The following is a 20,912-nucleotide window of genomic DNA, read 5'->3' on the forward strand; positions in this document are numbered from 1 at the left end:
AATTTTCCCACACTGAAATGGATGGAAAACCGCGGATGGATCTGCGGGAGATTCGCTCGTTGCACAACTACACACAAACACGCGGGGCCAGAGATCGGGCGGACGGTTGTGTACTGCTAACCGCCCCGCGTGTGTGACGAACAGCAGCAGCCACCCAGAGCACGTTTGCTGAACGGTACCGTGGTTCAGAGCGACCGTAGCACGGAAAGATCTCGCATCGCAGAAGGCGACGGAAATTGAAGGTAAAAGCACAATCCCCGGTCAGGCTAGAGCAGTTGCACGGGTAAAGGATCAGAGTAGACCGAATCGTTTAATTTTGTGTGGTGAAAACTGGTATCGGCGTACTTGTGTAAAAGTTTTGTGTAAACGGCGAAAGGTGTCTTCTAGTGGACAAGGACCGGGTTTTTTTTTATCGAGAGTCCTTTCGGCAAAATTATCGTACCAAGGCCAAGTTGGACTGCAAAACCACTCGAAGAAGAAGCGAATATCCTTGCAACATCCAGACAGCCGAGGAGAAGTACGTCTTTGTGGGACATATTTTGTGGCGATCTGGGCGGCTGCCGTTGTCGCTATGGATGTGTATGAAAGGCACTTCAAAGGTTATGTAATCGAAGGAATCATTCGGGTCGCGGGCGTATCATCGTCCGCTGCGTTGTATCGTTTACAGTTCATCAAAGTTAAAACATTAAATTGAACCATTCGTGAGAGTTCTTTAAAAGTCGCCTGGATAAATGAAACGATTACATCAAGCAGGGGTTGCGCGAAAGAGAAACCCGAGACTGTGGATCAAAAAGGGAAGGAAGGAAGACGGTATGGTGATGCATGCTGCTGTTGCTGCTGTGTGCGCCAATGTCGTCTTGTTGCTTCGCGCGTGGAGCGAAATTTAATTTTAGACACACTGTCGTCCTCGTCCTACTCGTCAGCAGCAGCAGCCGCTGGTCGGCTTTGCCTTCTTACGTTGGCAAGCGATTTCGGCAACGACGGACGGGTTGTTCTTGAACTTGGACAAAAGAAGCTATCCCGACTGGCTCCCTCTCTGTGCAGGACGTCGTCTTCCTCCCACCGGTGTGGGCTTAACCCTTTGGCCAAACCCCCACGTCCCCCCACACACACACCCGGGATGATGGAGAAGGTTGGGTTAAGAAGCGAGGTGGCGATAGCGAAAGTGCTTTCCGTTGGCATCAATTAGACAATCGAATGCTGCCTCGTGTGTCGATACAAAAAAAAAAACGCTTAGCATTTAAAAACCGCTCAACGGTGCCACCGTAACCATGTTACGGTTACAACTATTTTTACGAGCAATCGAACCGTGTGCGGGGAAGGGAACAAAAAAGGAGGTCATTATGCAACATTGAACCTTCTTCGGATGTGTATTTCGTTCGAGTCACACTTGCGCTGCTCGAGAATGTGGATTGCTGAGACGGATCGGTGGTTTTGTTTATGCTGTGACGTGGTCTGCTTTTGTGGTCCACCATCACCGTAACGCGGCTGCGATCCTAGCAGCTGATGACGTTCGAGTTTCGGAACAGGGCAGATGATCCGACTTACATAATGATGGGACAAACCTTTCGCTAATCGTTAGTGCAACGGTTGGTAATACTTTTCTTTAATATCTACCTCCTTTCCTTTTCTCTTCCAGCACACCTACACCGAGTAATCTCCAAACACAACCATGTTCTCCGCACTGTTGGACGCTGCCCGTAACTCGCCTTTCAAGACGCCGTTCACGAAGGCACAATGCGAACCGGCCGCCGTCGCTCCGGTGCGTGGCCGCTCGATTGCTGCCGCTGCCTCGGACGAGGTTGAGTTCGGTTCGACCAAATTTTTCCTGCTGTGCGGTCTCGGTGGTATCATTTCCTGCGGCTCCACGCACACGTTCGTGGTGCCGCTCGATCTGGTCAAGTGTCGGCTGCAGGTCGACCAGGCCAAGTACAAGAATGTGTTCCACGGCTTCAAGCTGACGCTGGCCGAGGATGGTTCCCGTGGTCTGGTGAAGGGATGGGCCCCGACGTTCTTCGGTTACTCGGCACAGGTATGATAAGCTGTGGTGTTCTGTTGCGCTGCATGCTAATCCTAACACCACCGGTATACTACGGTCGCACATCCTCACGCGTGGCGCACTCTTTTTCCGCTTGAGACGGGCAGATAATGCACGCTAATAGACTTAGCACACCAGTGTCACATTGTACACAATGGCCAGCACGACGTGTGATCTTGCGATGACATTCTCGGCTCGCTCTTATCAGCTGCATTAGCAGCGGAATTGTTTGCGTTATTTACTCTACACGTCTTCTCACTACTTCCAGGGTGCATTCAAGTTCGGTCTGTATGAGGTGTTCAAGGTGCAGTACGCCAACATGCTGGGCGAGGAGAATGCCTATCTGTACCGCACCTGGCTGTACCTGGCGGCATCCGCCTCGGCCGAATTCTTCGCCGACATGGCGCTGTCTCCGTTCGAGGCGGCCAAGGTCAAGATTCAGACCATGCCAGGATACGCCAACACGATGCGTGAAGCTATGCCGAAGATGATGGGTGAGGAGGGCATTATGGCGTTCTACAAGGGTCTCGTGCCACTGTGGTGCCGTCAGATCCCGTACACGATGATGAAGTTCGCCTGCTTTGAAAAGACCGTTGAGCTGCTCTATGCGTAAGTTGTTTAGTGGTTGCGTTTGCGGCCAGGGTTAGGCGCTCTTTTCAAACCTGATTCAATCGTTTTGCAGCTATGTCGTGCCGAAGCCACGTGACCAGTGCTCGAAGGGCGAGCAGCTGATTGTGACGTTCGCCGCCGGTTACATTGCCGGTGTGTTCTGTGCCATCGTGTCCCACCCGGCTGATGTGGTCGTCTCGAAGCTAAACCAGGCCAAGGGATCGTCCGCGTTCGATGTGGCGAAGCAGCTCGGCTTCATGGGCATGTGGAACGGTCTGATGCCGCGTATCATCATGATCGGTACCCTGACCGCCCTGCAGTGGTTCATCTACGACGGTGTGAAGGTAGCTCTCTCGATCCCCCGCCCACCACCACCAGAGATGCCAGAGTCGCTGAAAAAGAAGCTGGGAGTGCAGTAAACATCCATTTCCCTCCTCCATCCACCTTGTTATCCCACCTTCCCACTGTCACCATCCTTCGTTCCCAAATTCGTACTTTAATATCTTCTGTTAAGGATGAATGTTTTCACGTCACTCAATTTCAAACACGAGCGCTTCTAATGCCAATAATTTTAAGAGACTAGAGGAAAAAAGGGAGCTACACGAACCGATAGAAACGCTACGCCGGGTTGTTGTGTTGCCTGCCGAGCCATGTCCGTCCTGTCGCTTCGCTATGCGAACAACACGAATGGAGCAACCGGGTGCGGTGGCATAGTAAATTCCAGTATTGCATCGTGTGCAAATTGAAATTTGAAAAGAAAGTTCGAACACTCTCACGCGGGCTTACTATCAACGTCAGCAAGGCCCCGCAACACACCAATGTCGATGAATAAAATGGAAATTTAGACGGTACAAAAAACGGAAAAAACGAAACCGTTACGCGTTGCGTTTGAATTTGTTGTCCGATTTAGTGGCGAGCGAAAGAAAAATTAGGTTAACTTTATTTCTTGCTTTTGTTCATACGTAGAAACCGGTTTTGTGTTTTAGTCACGATGTTCTTCAGCTTGTTGTTGTAGTCGTTGATGGTTGAGTACTCATTTTTCCAGATATCTGCCGGAAGAGGAGCATTAAAGGAGCATTAAATGTTGAAAAGTATTTGAAAATGGATGCACATCAAGCCGGCTCGACTCACCGTAAAGCAGCTGATTGAAGATGTAGAACGATAGCATCGATTCCTTCGTGGTGCTGTAGCCAAGCTCATTGATAAGCGCTTCCGTGATGAAATCTTTCAACACCAGCTCCAAATTCCGGTTGTACTTTTGCACGGTGCTACCGATGAAATTTACCTAAAAGACCCGCAAGACCCGTTTAACTAATCGTACTTTGCAGCTTTTCGTACAGGTAAAACCTTACAAGGGAAACAAACGACTCCTGATCTGTTGTGATAGACTCTTCCAGCTCTTTCAGCTCCTCGATCCGATTAATCGGAAACTCGACCAGTTTCAGCTCGTCCTGCTCGATGAATTCACCGATCAGCTCACTGTCCGAGTCAAGTTCCAGCTTTAGCTCCAATCCTTCGTCACCCGTACTGCCGACAATTACACCGCCGCCGGTTGGAGGTATACTAACGATGCCGGTTTGTCGCGCAGCTGCTTCGAGTGCGTCCGCCTGCTGGTTCATGTATACCACATTTTCCAGCCGCTTCTCAATCTCGTCCAGCCGGGCGATGATCGATTTCAGCGTCGCCGGATCGAACGTGGTGCTGTGCGGATCAGCAAAGGTTTTTTGAATTTTCTGAATAACGGCTGGAACGGTGGTAATAAGATTGGAGCGGCAATAAGCGGCGTAAATTAGCGTGTAAAAGGTGTACCGATTTGCTTACAAATATCATCCTCGTCGTCCTCTATGTCCACCTCGTCGATGCTTGCATTGGTGCGGAACTTTTTCACCTCTATTCGGATATCATCGGAAATGTTGAAGCTTCTTATGGTGGTGGAGATGTTCGATTGTATCACATTCATTGTGTAGCGTGCCTAATTTTCCCTGTTTCCGTGTGCAAAAGTACGATTAGCAGCAGAGCATCGCTGAAAACTCCGTAATAAACAAACCAAAACAAACGCAGACTGTTGCTTTGACAGCGACGAGCCGTGTGCCTAGTGGTTGTGACAGTTGTGGAAGAAAAGCGTCACAGGGAACGCGATGGAGCGAGAGTGAGTGAGAGAGAATAGGGAATTTGAAATTAATTTATTTAAATTTATATTTTTTATACTACGGCTTGACGCCTTGGAATTTGAAATTTATTGATGTAAAAAACGATATTTACCTGAGATTTGTTTTCATAATTTCATCATACAAATTAACACATAATACTGAAGCGTGGAAAAGATAAGAGTTATTACACAAAGTTAAAGTTATCATAGATCCATCAAACGCAAAATTTTCGGTATAATGGGGTGCTATATGCATCTTCGCTTTATTACTTTCGTACTTATCTATTTCGGATTATTTTTATCTTTCGGCTGTACATGGATCATTACCTTTATTGCACCATCCACGCCGTAGCGCGTCGTATGGAAAGCTTTGGCCGTTTCTTCGATGTTGAAATGATGGGTGATAAGCCGCTTCACGTTCACCCTACCGCTGGCCACCAAACTTAGCGCCACCGGGTAGCTGCAATACATTACAAACGTGAAATCTTCATATTCCTCTCTCGTTTCAACGAAAATAGCGTTACAATACTCACTCGTTGCAGTACCGGAACACGCCGCGGATGTCAACCTCACGTGCCAGCGCATTCACCAGTGGTAGCTTCACCTCGGGCGCACCCATGCCCACCATTATACCAACACCTCCAGCCTTGGTGGCCAGGATCGTAAGTCGAGCCGTGGCTTCCGCACCACTGCAATCGATCGTTTTATCCGGTGCACCACCCATAAGCTCGTGAATTCTCTTTACCAGCTCCTCCTCGGACGCATCCTTCGGGATGACAAACGTTTCATCCGCACCCAACTCCTTTGCAACGTCCAGCCGATTTTGGAGCAGATCGGTAACGAGCACCTTGCCCGCACCCATCGATTTGGCCACTATAAGCGTCACCAGACCGATTGGCCCCGCGCCGAGAATCAGTACCTGCGAACCAAGCCCAACGTTTGCACGACGGCACGCATGCACACCTACCGAGAGCGGTTCCAGCAGGGCGCCCTCCTCCATAGTGACGTGGTCCGGGAGTTTGTAGCAAAAGTCGGCCGGATGAGCAAAGTACCGGGTGAGGTTTCCGTCGTACGGAGGGGTGGCACAGAATATCATGTCCGCACAGAGATTGTACGCACCACTCTTGCAGTATTCGCACGTCCGGCAACCGTACCCGGGTTCGATCGCAACACGATCGCCTACCTGCAGATGCTTCACTTTGGATCCTACCTTTGCCACCACACCGGCCGCTTCGTGCCCGATGACCATGGGTTTCGTCACGACAAAGTCCCCGATGCGACCCCTAACAAGGTAGTGCACATCGGACCCACAGATACCGACGACGTCCATCTCCAGCAGGACCTCTAAAAATTAGAATTAAATTACATGTTGGCTTACACTGGAAAAAGGGAAACAAAACGCTCGGCATTACCATCATCCTTAGGCACCGGGATCGGACGCTGCTCCAGGCGTAGATCCTCAATGCCGTACAGTACGGCCGTCAGGTTGTCCGGTTTGCTAGCCATCACGAATGCTGTACGCTTCCTCTTGCAATGGGGGTTGTGCTCGTTCCGACTTTAAAATACGACTGAAATCGAGCCGAGTGTAGCGCCCAGCTTTATCTCCCCCTGGAAGGGGGGAAAAGCGCTAGACCGAAGTTTTATTGGTTCCCGCTACAGTTGTGAGTGAGCTGCCGATAGGGGGTACAACATGGTTGCCCGGTCTGCTTGAAGATGACGTCGAGTGTTTGGGAGAAAGCAACGCACCGCTTTGCGTTCAATTAGAATCGTGCTTTATTTGCACGATGCAGAGGCCGGCTTGCTGGTGTTCCGGAATCAGCTTGAGGCTGTGTACTAGCAGCAGCAGCAAATATACCTACAATGAAAGAGAGATGCTGTCTTTTAGCCTTTTCGATTGACCTGTGCATAAAAAAAAACACACACAGACACACAAACTCTTATATAAAACCCGAAAACCACGGGGCTCCTTCTGAAGCGTTCAATTCTGATTGGAAATGCCTTTTAACCTACTTAAGTAGCATGCCATCAATAAAACGAATTAGTCTACGCAGTGTCTTACTTCTAATGACCAGAATTATCCAAACAGCAACAGGAAATATATCGACTATTGATAACGGAAGGCACTGCGAGCACTGTTAGCCAGTTTGTTTACATCACACGTCGAGTTTGTTGACATTCTTAGGCCGTGGTCAAATAAAGCATGAGTTTATCGATCATCAATAATTTAATTGGTGAAAGTATTAAAAATTCAACTTGCCACGATCAATATTATTATTCACTGATATAATACAATAGAAATTATTAAGTATTGCTGAAAAAATAAAAAAAAGGCATAGATAAATATTTATCGCATGGTAGCATAGAGGAAGCTCGCTGGGTTCAAACACGAAGGGGCTGAACTCGAATACCATCTGTATGCGCAACCTCCATTGCCGAATAGCGCGCTACCTCTTGACTAGCGCTACCCGCAGTAGCGATAGCAAGTCCGCCATTCTGGGTGACGGCTCCGGATGGGATCTGATACCGGTCCCATCGTGCATCACCTGCACCACCGACTGCACATTGATGATGGGGTTTTTTTTTTGTTCAACTCTTTCCCTATAATAATTAAGCTCCTTTTGTACAGCTCGACGATGATAAAATCGACCCAATAAAAATGCCATTCGATTAATGAGACGCTGCAGTGCGATGATTAATCTGCATTGACCAGTGGCTTGTGTGCCGCCCTAGAAGAAGAAGGGCTTGCGATGCTGATTAGCTTTTCACGTGACGGGTTTGACGCTGGCCTTTGGCCATGCAGCATCCACTACACCACTCGCTGGTGTTCATTGATTGCCACGTGTAATGGTACGCTAGTCCGAGGCTGGTAGTTGGCGCAATACATAAACAGCTGCCGGATGATCCGGATGGTTCAGTAGGCGTTAACGTGAGACGCTACCGAGTCGAGTGAGTGAGCTACGATCAGCGAACCGAAAGCCAGCAGCCAGCTCGAATGGCACAGAGGAAGGATAAAAATTTGGCCGGTGTAGTGTATGGGGTGGAAGATTTTCGTGTGGTGAGTGCGGTTGCTTATTGGAGTGGCTAGTGTCCCTTAGTAATGTCTCGTATGCTTCGCAGGAAGAAATCCCCATACCCCGACCACGCGATCATGAGGTCCTGATCGAGATGGATTGTGTGGGTATCTGTGGTTCGGATGTGCATTACATCTCGCACGGTGGATTCGGTGACTACAAGCTGAAGGACAAGCTAGTGTTGGGCCACGAATCGTCCGGCGTGGTGAGAGAGGTGGGACGCACGGTGACGAACCTGATGGTGGGTGATCGTGTCGCGATAGAACCAGCGATTGGCTGTCGCACCTGCCGTCAGTGCAAGGCGGGTCGGTACAATCTCTGCCCGGAAGGTGTTTACTGTGCGACGACGGGCCACGGGAATTTGTGCAACTACTACACGCACGCGGCCGATTGCTGCTTTAAGCTGCCGCCGAATGTGACGATGGAAGAGGGCGCCCTGCTGGAACCGCTCGCCGTTGCCGTTCACTGCTGCCGGCGGGGTGGGGTCGGGATCGGTAGTACGGTGCTGGTGCTGGGTGCCGGACCCATCGGGCTCGTTACGATGCTGGTGGCTAGGGCGATGGGTGCGGCCAAGGTGTGCGTGATCGATCTGATGGAAAGTAAGCTCGAGCTGGCGAAATCACTCGGAGCCGATGCGATTCTGGCCGTCAGTGGGCACGATGCGCAGGAAGATATGGTGAAGCGGATCCATCTGTTGCTTGGCACTGCTCCCGATATAAGCATCGAGTGTACTGGGGCGGAAGCGTGTGTGCAGCTAGCAATAGCGGCCACCGTTCCGGGCGGTGTCGTGACGCTGGTGGGTATTGGAGCTATACTGCAGCGCATCCCGATCACGACTGCGCTGGTACGGGAGATCGACATCCGTACGGCGTTTCGCTATGCAAACTGCTACCCGGCAGCACTGGCCATGGTGGCCAACGGTACGATCGATGCGCTCAAGCTGATAACCCACCATTACGAGCTGACCGAATCGGAGCAAGCGTTCAAGACGGCACGGTACGGGCTGGATGGGGCGATCAAGGTGATGATCCACTGTCAGCCAAGGAATAAAAATAATCCCCAACGAAAGGTGTAACCCAAGGTCCAGTTTCGACGCAAATCCGAGCGTGTAACGGGAGAGCCAATAGAGCCAATAAATCTTGATAGTATTTACCTACTCAATCGTATGACTAAATATCAACCAACGTGACCAACTCCGGGATGGCCAGATCGTGTAGTTGCGCATCACGTTACATCGCGTTACGTTGCTGACTGATAGTAAGTGAGCTTCCTGCTGCGCAAAGCGTAGGTACGCATCTAATGGTTTATTTGTGCATCCCTGACCTACTGTCCCGTTCCCCGACGAAGCCACGGTTTCCGCGATGCTAACGATATCGTCCGATGGCGATTTATTATGACATACCGCGAGATCGCACTGCAAGTGCAGTGGGGGGCGCACGGTTGTTCCTCACATGCGAATGAGGAATCATTGAGGGTAATTAGATTGGCCCGACGGTACCGACGCCTAATCGGGCGTCGTGTAGCAGTGCCGAGTGGCGCACGGCACCAACATCGTAGCACGGGACCGCGTTCGGCACCAGTTCGAACCAGTCGAGTGCTGCGGGATGATGCTGAAAATAGTATTATCAGCAGGCAGGGAGGCATGGCACGGCCCCATCAATGTTGACGTATCGACAACCTCTCCGTTGTGGGGGGTGCTGCCAATAGAGTACGCCCGATGTAGTTCAATGTACACAACCGATTAGATAACCTTCCAGGCATCGTAAAAGCTGGACAAAAAAAAAAAACACTGCAGGAGGGGGGAAAGGGGGAATCCGCGGAAGATTGCATTGAATTGACAACAACGCTTAGCGGGAATTATGTTTATTGCTAAAAAAAAGGATCTTTTTCCTTCCTGACGATCATCTTGTAATGGGGTTTTCGTGAGGCTTTTTAGAGTAACAATAAAGCGATAAAGCAGCACGGGGCGTGCGTCCTATTCGCACATGATAGTAAGCCAAGTTCAAGTAGCTTGCAGGTTTCGGGGTGCACAATGGACGACTACTTTACGGGCAGGTTTACCTCAAACAGGTCTCCCCTCTATCGGCGTTCGATTGGCGAGCACCGGTCACCTAATGTGCTACGAATATTTGCAAAACTGAAATGACCCGCGACCCCGGGGACATGATCGCGACCGGGGATGTAGTATAAAAGATCGTTTTGCCAACTCTTCACATCATCAGTAACGGCAGTCCCCGAACGTACGCTCAAAATCATGGCTCCTCCGCAACAGAATATGGCCGCCGTTTGTTACGGCCGGAACGATCTACGACTGGTGCCGATCGCGATACCCGAGCCGGCCTTCAACGAGGTGGTGCTGGAGGTGGACAGCTGTGGTATCTGCGGCACGGACGTGCACTTCCTGCGGGAGGGTGGTTTCGGCGACCAGAAGCTTATCCGTCCGCTGGTGCTCGGACACGAGTCGGCCGGTGTGGTGCGCAAGGTGGGCAGTGCCGTGACGCATCTGAAGGTGGGCGATCGCGTTGCGATCGAACCGGCGGCCGGATGTCGTACGTGCGATCTGTGCAAGGTGGGCAAGTACAACATCTGCCTGACCGGGAAGCACTGCCCGACGAAGAACCACGATGGCAACTGTTCCAACTTTTTCGCACACTACGCCGACTGCTGCTTCAAGCTGCCGGACCACGTCACGATGGAGGAGGGCGCACTGCTGGAACCGTTGGCGGTCGGTGTGTACGCCGGCCGGCGGGCCGACATTCGGTTGGGCAACAGTGTCATCATCTTCGGTGCCGGTCCGATCGGATTGATTTCACTGGTCGTAGCGAAAGCGATGGGTGCGACCCGGACGGTGGTGCTGGATTTGGCCAAGGCTAGCAAGCGGCTGGAGGTGGCCAAGAAGCTGGGCGCCACGGCAGTAATACCGATTGGAGCGGCGGACAAGGAGGATGACATCGTGGCACGCATTAAGGAGGTGTTGGGCGGTCCGGCAGATCGTGTGCTGGAATGTACCGGCAGCCAGCCTGGTATGCGCATCTCGATCAGGGCGACGCGGAACGCCGGTATCGTGTGTCTGGTCGGGCTGGGCAACGAAGAGGTGCAGCTGCCGATGGTGGATGCAATTTCGCGCGAAGTGCAAATCATAACCGTTATGCGGTACAATCACGAGTAAGTAGCGAGTGCTATCGGCTTTGAAGGTTGCTTTGTAACACTAACATCGTTTTTGATCCTCAAATTCTAGCTATCCGGCAGCGTTGGAAATCGTTGCCAGTGGGTACGTCGATGTGAAGCCGCTGGTGTCGCACCACTTCGACCTGAAGGACGTGAACGAAGCATTCCGGGTGGCAGCCTCGGGCGAAGGGTTAAAGGTGATGGTGCATCTAACACCGCGTGACAGTAACAATCCGAAGAAGTTTGTTAACTGAGTTGTAGTAGCCGAAAAGGGTCTATAAATAAAAAAGGGTAACTGTATCCGCGTATTGTCTACCTGTTATATGTCACTGGGCTTAAGCTTGCGACTGTGATAAGGGCGCCAATCGAACCGGCATCCCGAGCCAGAGCGTTGGCTTTATCGCAACGTGATCGTTGTTTGATTACGCGCGCATTTCGACGTAAGCGCGGTGGGTGTCGGCAGGGAAACATGCTCACCGAGCACGTTCGGTTCGTTTCTATTTAAGCTGCCGTGCTCCACCGAACGCGTTTAGTTCAGTTACGTTTGCTCAGCCTATCTAACCCGTCCAGAGTGGCACAGTGCTCAGTTAGTGATGGCACCGAACAAAAATCTAGCCGCCACCGTTTACGGTCCGAACGATCTTCGGCTGGACGAGCGTCCTATTCCGGAGCCGGCGTTCAACGAGGTCGTGGTGGAGGTGGACAGCTGTGGCATCTGCGGTACGGACATTCACTTCCTCAAGGATGGTGGTTTCGGGGCCCAGCGGCTTATCAAACCGATTGTGCTTGGTCACGAGTCGGCCGGTGTGGTGCGCAAGGTGGGCAGTGCCGTGACGCATCTGAAGGTGGGCGACCGGGTAGCGATCGAACCGGCGGCCGGTTGCCGTACGTGTGATCTGTGCAAGGTGGGCAAATACAACATATGTCTGGATGGGAAACACTGTACGACGCAGAAGCATGACGGCAACTGTTCGAACTACTACGCGCAGTATGCTGACTGTTGCTTCAAGCTGCCGGACCACGTCACGATGGAGGAGGGCGCACTGCTGGAACCGTTGGCTGTGGCCGTCTATGCTGGACGTCGTGCTCAGATTGGGCTGGGAGATAAAGTGGTGATTTTTGGTGCCGGTCCTATTGGACTGGTGTGTTTGATTGCGGCCAAAGCGATGGGAGCTACGCGCACAGTGATTTTGGACCTGGAGCATGCGAAGCATCGGCTAGAGGTGGCGAAAAAGCTCGGTGTTACGGGTGTGATTGGTATTCGGAAGGAGGACACAGAGGACGAGCTCGTGAAGCGGATACACGAGATACTGGGCGGACCGGCTGACCGAGTGCTGGAGTGTTCCGGTTCACAGCCGGGAATGCGTGTTTCGATCAGGGCTACACGAAACGCTGGCCGGATCTGTTTGGTTGGGTTGGGAAACAAGGACGTCCAGCTGCCGATGGTGGATGCCATCTCGCGGGAAATCGAAATCACCACTGCCATGCGTTACAATCACGAGTATGTATAGCTGAGTTGGGGGAAATCATTTTATTACCAAGATGCTTATATGTTTGTTTGCTACCGTGTTTTTCAGTTATCCAGCTGCCCTTGAAATCGTTGCCAGTGGGTACGTAAATGTGAAGCCGCTGGTATCCCATCACTTCGATCTGCAGGACGTGCATGAAGCTTTCCGGGTGGCATCGCAGGGAGAAGGCATCAAAATTATGATTCATTTAGTTCCACGGGACACCAACAACCCCACTAAGTTTACCAACTGAAAAACAAGCTTTTGTTAAGGAATTGTTGCCGTATAAGCCTGTGAAAAAAATGTATGGTTGATTTTATAAATCATATCAGCAATAAAGTACTGGAAGAAATGTATAAAAACTAGACTTATCTATTTTTTTTAATTATTCAATTATGGCCCTTGGCGGCAAAGCTCATGCACAATCAAGGTTTGATTGAACTTGAAAGCTTGAATTCCAGGGATAATTTTCATAAACATTTAAATGACCCTTAACAAGACAACAATAATAATTTTAAAGCTTAAAGCACGCATTAAAATTTAGAAAATAGTAATATAAAACTGTTATATTGAGCAATTACTTCAAAAAAAAGCTTTCAAGACGGTTTAGGGAAGGCGTAAAGCTTGTGAAGCTCGTAAACTTGTAAAGCTAGACTAAGAAGTATAAAAAATATGATGTTTTGTGTTTAAAATTGTTAAATGTTGAGGAATAATTTAAATTTTGCCTTGAAGGCCTTGAAAGTGTGCAAGTAAGCTTAAAAAAGCTCACAAGTAGAGCTTTTAACGGAAAAATGACAAATTTATAATTTGAACGAACGTTGGAAGTTTTGTTTTATTTTTTCAAGTATTTTTTAAAACTCAGGGTTTTTTTCTATTTAAAATGTGTCTTTTTGTAGCAATACGGCCAGGCCGTTCTTTATGAATAAAAAAAAAAATGTGTCTTTTTGTTGAATTTTTATAGTGTTTTTTTAGTTTAGCATTTTAGGTTCTTGTAATTTTTTAACCTTCCTTTTTGTTGATTGAAAATAGACTGAACGCGTTCCCGTCTCCCGTCAAACGAGTCCAGGGAAAGTAATGAGAAAATGAGACTCGCTTGAGACCTTTGGACGTGCAATCCTCGTGAAACATTCCTTTCAGATAACGTTCCAGATTGGTATCCAGCCAATGGCAACAAATCCGACAGACAGTTCAAAAGTAGTAAAAACTCATCGGACCTGGGTACATCGTTTTTAAAACGCTGTCATGTCAAATATCTAAAGGCTGAAAACCCGTGGCACAAATTACAGGAAATTTAATAAACAAATCAACTACAAGGCTTGGAACTCGACCTCCCGCCCATCCCTTCTCCCCTTGTCCCAAGCGCACGTTGTCAGATTTCATTTCCACGGAGAAGATTAATCATTAAACCAGCAGCAATCTCATTAAGTGTCAGTGTTTTTGCATTACTTCAACAAGCGCGGGTTTTTTTATCCATTTGTTGATGCAAAACACATTAATCACTTAGCCGTTGGATTGATACAAGTGCAGAACGGTGTCGGTGCCGAAGACTTGTCCCGGTAGAGATTAAAATGGAATGGATGGTGCCGAGAGAAGGCGCCCGTTTTGTCCGATTTGTACCGTTGGATATGGTCAGCAGCAGACAGAGTGAACGCTGCTGTTTAAATTAGAAGATTATTTTAATCAAACAAAAAAAAAAAAACGGTAAGAAACTGTTTCCCAAGAACGATATAATGCTATTAGTTTAATTGATGAATTGTTCCTGTGCCTTCGTATCACCATCCCCGAAAAAAGAAACGCGTAAGCCACCCGGCGCCGTAATTGCTGCAATACAAATTTTCCACGAACTCAACAGAAACCACTTGAGCGCCGTTTGGGTGCAAGTAGGTGTAAATTACACGGAATTACACACGGCAGAATCTCCTTCGGTAGGATCCTGCTCACGTTTCACCGCTGCGCTATAAACAAGATCTAAAAGAGTAATAAAAAGATTAGTTAAACGGCCTGCCCTGTCCAAGTGTCGCTGTCGTGTCCCTCTCGCTCGCCGTTCAAAAAGGGTGCTGTGAACAACGTTCGAAAAAGATCTCCACCATCGCGGAACAAACACGTGTTTCGTTCCGTATCTTCTGCCGCGCTCAGCAACTGGCACTCAGACACTGGCGTGAAAACTGTCAGCTTCCATCAGATTGCCCTAAGTCAATATGCCACCAGTTGAGGCGTCCATGAACTGGGAAAAATTAGCCTTCCTTTTGCTCGTCCCAGCTAGTGTCGTGTAGCCGTGCGGTGAATCGGAAATGCGTCTATGGGTGTGACGCCTTTTTACACCGACCACCAGCCTATTTTGTTTTGCCTGATCCTGATCCTTTTGACACGCGTTTTAAGAGCATTTGTAACGTGGCCGTATTTTTGTTCCGGTCCTGTCGGAACACTCCCCAACTAAACGCCTAAATGGGCTTTGAAGTTGAGAGCGGCAGCTCATAAATCTTGTTTTCACTCTATTTGTAGCAGAAAGGAAATGCTGCCGTCTTGCCGGCTTTGCTTACCTACCACCCTCAACCCGCCGCACCGGTGGTGGAAATGTATTAGCAAAAGTGTGGTAAAGAAAGCTTTTCTTCGTCCCGTCGTGTGACGCATGACAGCAAACGGATCAACTCAACGGTCGGTCCCAGCCCCCAGCACCATCCTGGCAGACGTTGTTTAGCGTCGGATGTGCGTCCTCGCTTCGTGGCCTAAAACAATGGATCACGCCGCCCGTGTGACAATGCGCAGTCAACGGAGCGTTTGAATTTATCGTCTCGTTCCCGCCTGTCACCGATATCTAATCGCAATCGTGTTTGTTTTATGTTTCCGGTAGCCGAATCCGAAAAACGGTGGCCCTCCGTTCGTGCGAAACGTTGCCAACGAAACGAACTTTTCGAGAATACAAGATTTATGAGCATCATCACGACACACAGTCATAAGCACCGGTAGAAGGCGCCGAGACGGCCACTGCTATGTGTGCTACTATAGGTTTTCGGTGCGTACTGTGTCCCGGCTGTTAAATCCCTCGCAAGGAATCCGGAATCGAGCATTCTCTGTATCCAATGAAGAGGTAAGCAGATCTGAAGCTGACCAGAACCAGCCAAAACCCGCGCAATTAACTTTCGAAACCGATAAAAAGCGGAAACTTCATCCCGGGATTTCTTTTTTGGGTCAAGTTTTGGGTCAAGACAGGGCACCGCCAGTGGCAACTGACCTTTTTCACTCTCTCGACTTAAAACCTTTTTTTTCTTCAGCCGGGTTGCTGTTGCAAATAGATTGCCCCCACCCCTCCCCCTCCGGGATTGGCCATCCCTTGCTGGTTCTTTCCGTTTCCCTCTGTCAGTGGCCCATCATTACTCAAGGAGATGTGTCACGCGTTGTCACGCGTTGCAGTGAGGTGGATTAAGGGTAAAAAATGAAATCAATTGTTTCCTCCTTCAAGTTGACGTCCGCTAACCGCGGTGAAATAAGAACAAACGACCGAATATGAAGGTGCTGCGGTGTGCTCCCGTTTAGTCCTTTGCCCTCTCTCTCTCTCTGTCCCTCTCCCTTTCTCCGCTCGGTCCTGTTCCGTAGAAACTCATTAAAAGTTGTCCTAATGTTTCGTGTGGCAGTGGGAGCTTTTTTTGTTTTGTTTTTTGCTCGTGTCTCTTCGCAAGAAGCACTTTTTTTGTCATCAGACCTTCACCATTTCCCCCCCCCCCTGCTTTGCCCGTGTCCCCGTCGATGCTTTAAATTTGTGTTTGTTTTGGGGGTTCGGTTTTGTCATGAATTTTGTGACAGCTTCTTTCCCCGCCATTTTGCGCACGCGAATGAGAAAGGTTAAATAAACCGGAAGCAACTAGCGCAAGAAATAACAATTTCAAGTCCCTCCCTTCCCACACCTCCACCGTCATACTGTATTGTTTAACCTTCCTTTACAAGCCGACCGACCGTTTCAATTGTTGGTTTGCTGGGAGGGTTTTTTTTTGTTTGCAACTTTAAGCGTAAGAATAAATTAATGATGCAGAGCGCAAACAGGCGCGAGTGGGAGAGAGAGAGAGAGAGAGAGATATGAAGCGAAATCTTAAATTAAAATTGGTAACACGACAAGCTACAAACATGCAGGCCGTTGACAAACAATTGGAAAACTTGTGCCTCCCTCCCAACCTCCCAACGATGCTCTTCACCTGATCTATGATGCGTGAGATTTTTCCCTGGTTTTTGTTATTTATGTTGCCAGTACAAGGTGAGAAGTGTCGTGAGTTTTGCACTTGAATGTTTGTGGAGCGGGAATCCTCTAATGATTCTTATTTATCATCAGAACAGGACAACCGGTGCTCCCCGTGCCTAGCGATGGTGGGGTCCCCTGGTAGTTTATCATGGTGGTAGGCAGACCAGCAGATTGATTGACTGCCAAAGGAGCAGAAGATGTGGAAAAGTTTTGTTTTCCTTCTGCAGACGGTGGAGGAAGGTTTTGTTCCAACGAGATGGTAAAGTTGGAAGCTTAATTAAGCACACAAGCACACATCCGCTTCTGCGTACACAGAAAAGAGTAATGAGTAATTTAGTGGAGCTTGCTTGTTTGATGTGTTCGCTTCGAGTTGGATTAAGATTAATCTTGTTTGATTAAATGCTAAACGTTTCAATCCCGGAAACTTGATTAAACCAGCGTTTTGTTTTTTTATTGTTGAAATTTTCATTGTACGCAACAACCTGTGCGCACGAGGTACCCTTGTCGATCAAAACAAATGTCTACACAAAATTTATGTTAAAATCAAATAAAGATTTTTTTTTATTACATTAAATTACTATAGCCAATGGAAAAAAATCTTAGATGAAGTTAAATGAAACAACATGAATTGAATTAATAATAGAAAACTGGAGAAAGAGCAATAGAGCATAACACAATAAAAGAATAATAGAATAAAAGAAAAATAGTAGAATAATAGAATAACAGAATAGTAGATTAATAGAATAATAGAATAAGAGAATAATAGAATAAATGAATAAAAGAATAATAGAATAATAGAATAATAGAATAATAGAATAATAGAATAATAGAATAATAGAATAATAGAATAATAGAATAATAGAATAATAGAATAATCGAATAATAGATAATAGAATAATAGAATAATAGAATAAAAGAATAAAAGAATAATAGAATAAAAGAATAATAAAATAATAAAAAAATAGAATAATAGAATAAAAGAATAAAAGAATAATAAAATAATAGAATAATAGAATAATAGAATAAAAGAATGATAGAATAATAGAATAATAGAATAATAGAATAATAGAATAATAGAATAATAGAATAATAGAATAATAGAATAATAGAATAATAGAATAAAAGAAAAAAAGAATAAAAGAGTAATAGAATAATAGAATAATAGAATGACAGAAAATTAGAACAATAGAATAATAGAATAATAGAAAAATATAATAAAAGAATAATAGAATAAAAGAATAATAGAATATTAGAAAAACAGAATAGTAGAACAATAGAATAATAGAATAATAGAATAATGAAATAATTGAATAATAGAATAAAAGAATAACACAATAATATAATAATAGAATAATAAAAAATAGGATAAAAGAAAAATAGAATAGCAGAATAATAGAATAATAGAACAATTGAATAATAGAATAAAAGAATAATAGAATAATAGAATAAAAGAATAATAGAATAATAGAATAATAAAATAATAGAATAATAGAATAATAGTATAATAGAATAAAAGAATAAAAGAATAATAGAATAATAGAATGACAGAATGATAAAATAACAAAATAATAGAATAAAAGAATAATAGAAAAATAGTAGAATAATAGAAAAATTGGATGATAGATTAATAGAATAGCAGAATAATAGAATAATAGTATACTAGAAAAATAGGATAAAAGAATAAAAGAATAATAGAATAATAAAATAACAGAATAATAGAATAAAAGAATAATAGAATAATAGAATAATAGAATAATAGAACAATAGAACAATAGAATAGATTATTACGGATGTTAAGAAAGCCAAATAATTCATGTCCATGGCATGACAATGCCATGTCATGTCAAAGCCAATAATGATCTTTGGCTTTGGAATATGCTTATCATAATATTATCATAAACTAATAAGCATAATTAACCGAGCATAATCCATCGCATCAATAACATTCTTAATAATATTATTATTTAATTTACATTCATTTGGCTACTTACGACTTCAATTCCTGATGCTAACCTGTATGCCTGATGAAATCTTACCCCACCTGCAGGACATTCCATTACTGGCAACGGAATTACGCATAGAATGTAGCAAAGTAGCGGTCAGAAGCACGGCACGGGTCATTAGGGAAAATTCGGAATTCATGCCAGGGCGAGCGTGCTGTTATCCAGGCACTCATGTCAATCATGAATTAATGTACCGAAGAAACTAATTGTTAATACTATTTCGCTCGCTCTCTCTCTCCCTCACACTACCACCATCGCTCAATCTATTAATAGAAGCATAATTTTCGACAATCTGTACCGAAAGTGTTTCGACTGCAGTGCGATACTGTGAACCGGTGCCGGAACGTTTGCCACCACAAATAGGAAAACTTTTTGTTAATATTTAACAATATATTTCGCAATTGTTTGCGCTGGTTTGTTGCGCGCTACCGCTAAGCCGATACAAAAAAGTTCTCGCTTTGCAACATCATCCAAAGCCCGACAGGTGAATTTGTGCTGATCATGCCACCCACCAGACGGCCGCTAACCCCGTTTGCTGCCTCAAGAAGGATTCAGTCAATAATCGAAAAAAGCGCGGGGGAGGGCACTGGGGCCATGGGTGGAAGGAAAAAAGTAATTAAAACTTTTTGACACTGTCGGAAGACATCTCAACCTGTAACGGATAGTAGTACACGCCGGCAGACCGTTGTTTGTCTGCCAACCGTGTAACTGTGTGGCGTTGCGGATAAAAGCAGCTTGAATTGCGCCGGAAAATTCGTAAGATTTTTCCGATTATATGTACGTGTGTGTATGTGAGGGGTGGATTTTCCTCTACTTTCATTTCAACTTATCTTTGCAAAAGAAAATGAGCGTTGAATGGTGGGGTTAGGCATCTGTTTTACGCAACTGTTTGCTTTCGTTGAGCATTGCGGCCCAATTATTGACAGATCCCGCGGGAGAAGGAAATGTGCCGGCATGTGACAGGTTTGACGAGGGCAAAAGACTGAAACCGACTGCCAGCTGCAATGGGAAACCGGGCACATTTTTCCGGTTTCATTTATGTTGCGCTGATTAGATTGGAACATTTGATAACTTGTGGCGTCGGATGAAGGTACTTAGCGCTGAACTTATCTAACCCTGGGGACGTGAAGCTGTAGCTTTGAATCGTACATGCTTTGAAGGGCCGTAATTAAGTACAAATAATACCGAATATTTATGTCATAGGGCAGAGCAACGAGATAAAAATTCTCTGGTGCCTAAAGTAGGCATAAGATAAGAATGGCTTCAGGCTATGGCATCTGTTATCGACAAGAGGCATGCTTGTCAAGCGTTTTCCTGACGTCATTCAATTGAGTTTAATGAAGACGAGTTTATCGCATCCAGCGCGCTAAAGTGCATTTTCACATTTATCAATCATTTAACATCATACTATAAAAAAGGTCATTTTAATTATAACCCTCTCTACTGTCTGCCTGCCTTGCAGTAATTGTTCAACAGCGTAATTTAATTATTTTAACAAGTTCTTTCCTTCGACCGATGAAAGCATACTCTATTTTGTTAACGGGACGGTACATGTTAATTAAGAAATATCCTTTCCAATTACTGTAGCTTGCAATGTTATGTTGGGAGCAATATATGATTTTCGATTGATTGAGATGATATTTTCCGTACGCATATTTTGCATAACAAAACCATGTGTGCTTGTTTTGCGAACGACGAATGGAATTGAACGGATCAATCACAATGGCAGAATAATTACGACGACATGGCTGCATATAAGGTCCCAATCCGTTCTATCATATTCATCGTTCAATTTCAACCAAAGTGACCACAAACTGATGAAAAAAATACATGAAAAATGAAAAATGAGAGAGAGATAGCGAGAGAGAGACAGGGAGATAGCACAGAACAAGGTATCTCTATGAAACTCTGTCCTCACTATGAGGCTTAGTTCCAGGGGCCTGCTCGAATGGACCTGAGCCAAGAAATCTAATCCAAGAGACTTTCCCAAAGGGGCTTAGTCCAAAAGGGCCTGCTCCAAGGAGCTTAATCCAAGAGGCCTCGTACAAGGGGCCTAGTCCACGAAGCCTTCTCCAAGGGACCAAGTTAAATGAGCTTAGTTCAAGGGGCCTGAAAAAAGGAACCTGCACCAAGAG

The 20,912-nt window shown here is 46.4% G+C and overlaps 6 protein-coding genes across 9 annotated transcripts; 4 read left to right on the plus strand and 2 right to left on the minus strand.

Moving 5' to 3' along the window:
• The first annotated feature begins 42 nt into the window (after window positions 1-42).
• On the plus strand, window positions 43-3,519 carry LOC118504712 (phosphate carrier protein, mitochondrial-like). 3 transcript variants are annotated; one of them, XM_036039547.1, is made up of 4 exons: window positions 43-242; window positions 1,640-2,032; window positions 2,307-2,647; window positions 2,721-3,519. In XM_036039547.1, the coding sequence occupies exons 2-4, from the start codon at window positions 1,673-1,675 to the stop codon at window positions 3,064-3,066; spliced, it is 1,047 nt and encodes a 348-aa protein (XP_035895440.1). In that variant the 5' UTR covers window positions 43-242; window positions 1,640-1,672; the 3' UTR covers window positions 3,067-3,519. The 3 variants fall into 3 exon arrangements, with proteins under 3 accessions (XP_035895440.1, XP_035895441.1, XP_035895442.1); XM_036039548.1 differs by having other exon boundaries at window positions 70-517; XM_036039549.1 differs by having other exon boundaries at window positions 70-283.
• A 15-nt stretch (window positions 3,520-3,534) lies between these two features.
• On the minus strand, window positions 3,535-4,732 carry LOC118504713. The gene is made up of 4 exons (XM_036039550.1): window positions 4,469-4,732; window positions 4,000-4,391; window positions 3,779-3,932; window positions 3,535-3,696 (listed from the first exon to the last, which is right to left on the minus strand). The coding sequence occupies exons 1-4, from the start codon at window positions 4,605-4,607 to the stop codon at window positions 3,587-3,589; spliced, it is 795 nt and encodes a 264-aa protein (XP_035895443.1). The 5' UTR covers window positions 4,608-4,732; the 3' UTR covers window positions 3,535-3,586.
• Window positions 4,733-5,023: 291 nt separating this feature from the next.
• LOC118504709 (sorbitol dehydrogenase-like) lies at window positions 5,024-7,002 on the minus strand. Of its 2 annotated transcripts, none has more exons than XM_036039542.1 (4): window positions 6,856-7,002; window positions 6,209-6,651; window positions 5,330-6,140; window positions 5,024-5,256 (listed from the first exon to the last, which is right to left on the minus strand). In XM_036039542.1, exons 2-4 carry the CDS (start codon window positions 6,300-6,302, stop codon window positions 5,079-5,081), a joined length of 1,083 nt encoding a protein of 360 aa, XP_035895435.1. In that variant the 5' UTR covers window positions 6,303-6,651; window positions 6,856-7,002; the 3' UTR covers window positions 5,024-5,078. The 2 variants fall into 2 exon arrangements, with proteins under 2 accessions (XP_035895435.1, XP_035895436.1); XM_036039543.1 differs by lacking the exon at window positions 6,856-7,002 and adding an exon at window positions 6,807-6,822.
• Window positions 7,003-7,476: 474 nt separating this feature from the next.
• LOC118504708 (sorbitol dehydrogenase-like) lies at window positions 7,477-9,028 on the plus strand. Its single transcript, XM_036039541.1, has 2 exons — window positions 7,477-7,851; window positions 7,914-9,028. Exons 1-2 carry the CDS (start codon window positions 7,789-7,791, stop codon window positions 8,940-8,942), a joined length of 1,092 nt encoding a protein of 363 aa, XP_035895434.1. The 5' UTR covers window positions 7,477-7,788; the 3' UTR covers window positions 8,943-9,028.
• A 1,029-nt stretch (window positions 9,029-10,057) lies between these two features.
• On the plus strand, window positions 10,058-11,335 carry LOC118504706 (sorbitol dehydrogenase-like). The gene is made up of 2 exons (XM_036039539.1): window positions 10,058-11,032; window positions 11,106-11,335. The coding sequence occupies exons 1-2, from the start codon at window positions 10,122-10,124 to the stop codon at window positions 11,287-11,289; spliced, it is 1,095 nt and encodes a 364-aa protein (XP_035895432.1). The 5' UTR covers window positions 10,058-10,121; the 3' UTR covers window positions 11,290-11,335.
• Window positions 11,336-11,557: 222 nt separating this feature from the next.
• LOC118504707 (sorbitol dehydrogenase-like) lies at window positions 11,558-12,908 on the plus strand. Its single transcript, XM_036039540.1, has 2 exons — window positions 11,558-12,536; window positions 12,613-12,908. The coding sequence occupies exons 1-2, from the start codon at window positions 11,629-11,631 to the stop codon at window positions 12,794-12,796; spliced, it is 1,092 nt and encodes a 363-aa protein (XP_035895433.1). The 5' UTR covers window positions 11,558-11,628; the 3' UTR covers window positions 12,797-12,908.
• Window positions 12,909-20,912: the final 8,004 nt, after the last annotated feature.

This window comes from Anopheles stephensi, chromosome 2 (genome assembly GCF_013141755.1).
Source record: "Anopheles stephensi strain Indian chromosome 2, UCI_ANSTEP_V1.0, whole genome shotgun sequence".
NCBI lineage: Eukaryota > Metazoa > Arthropoda > Insecta > Diptera > Culicidae > Anopheles > Anopheles stephensi.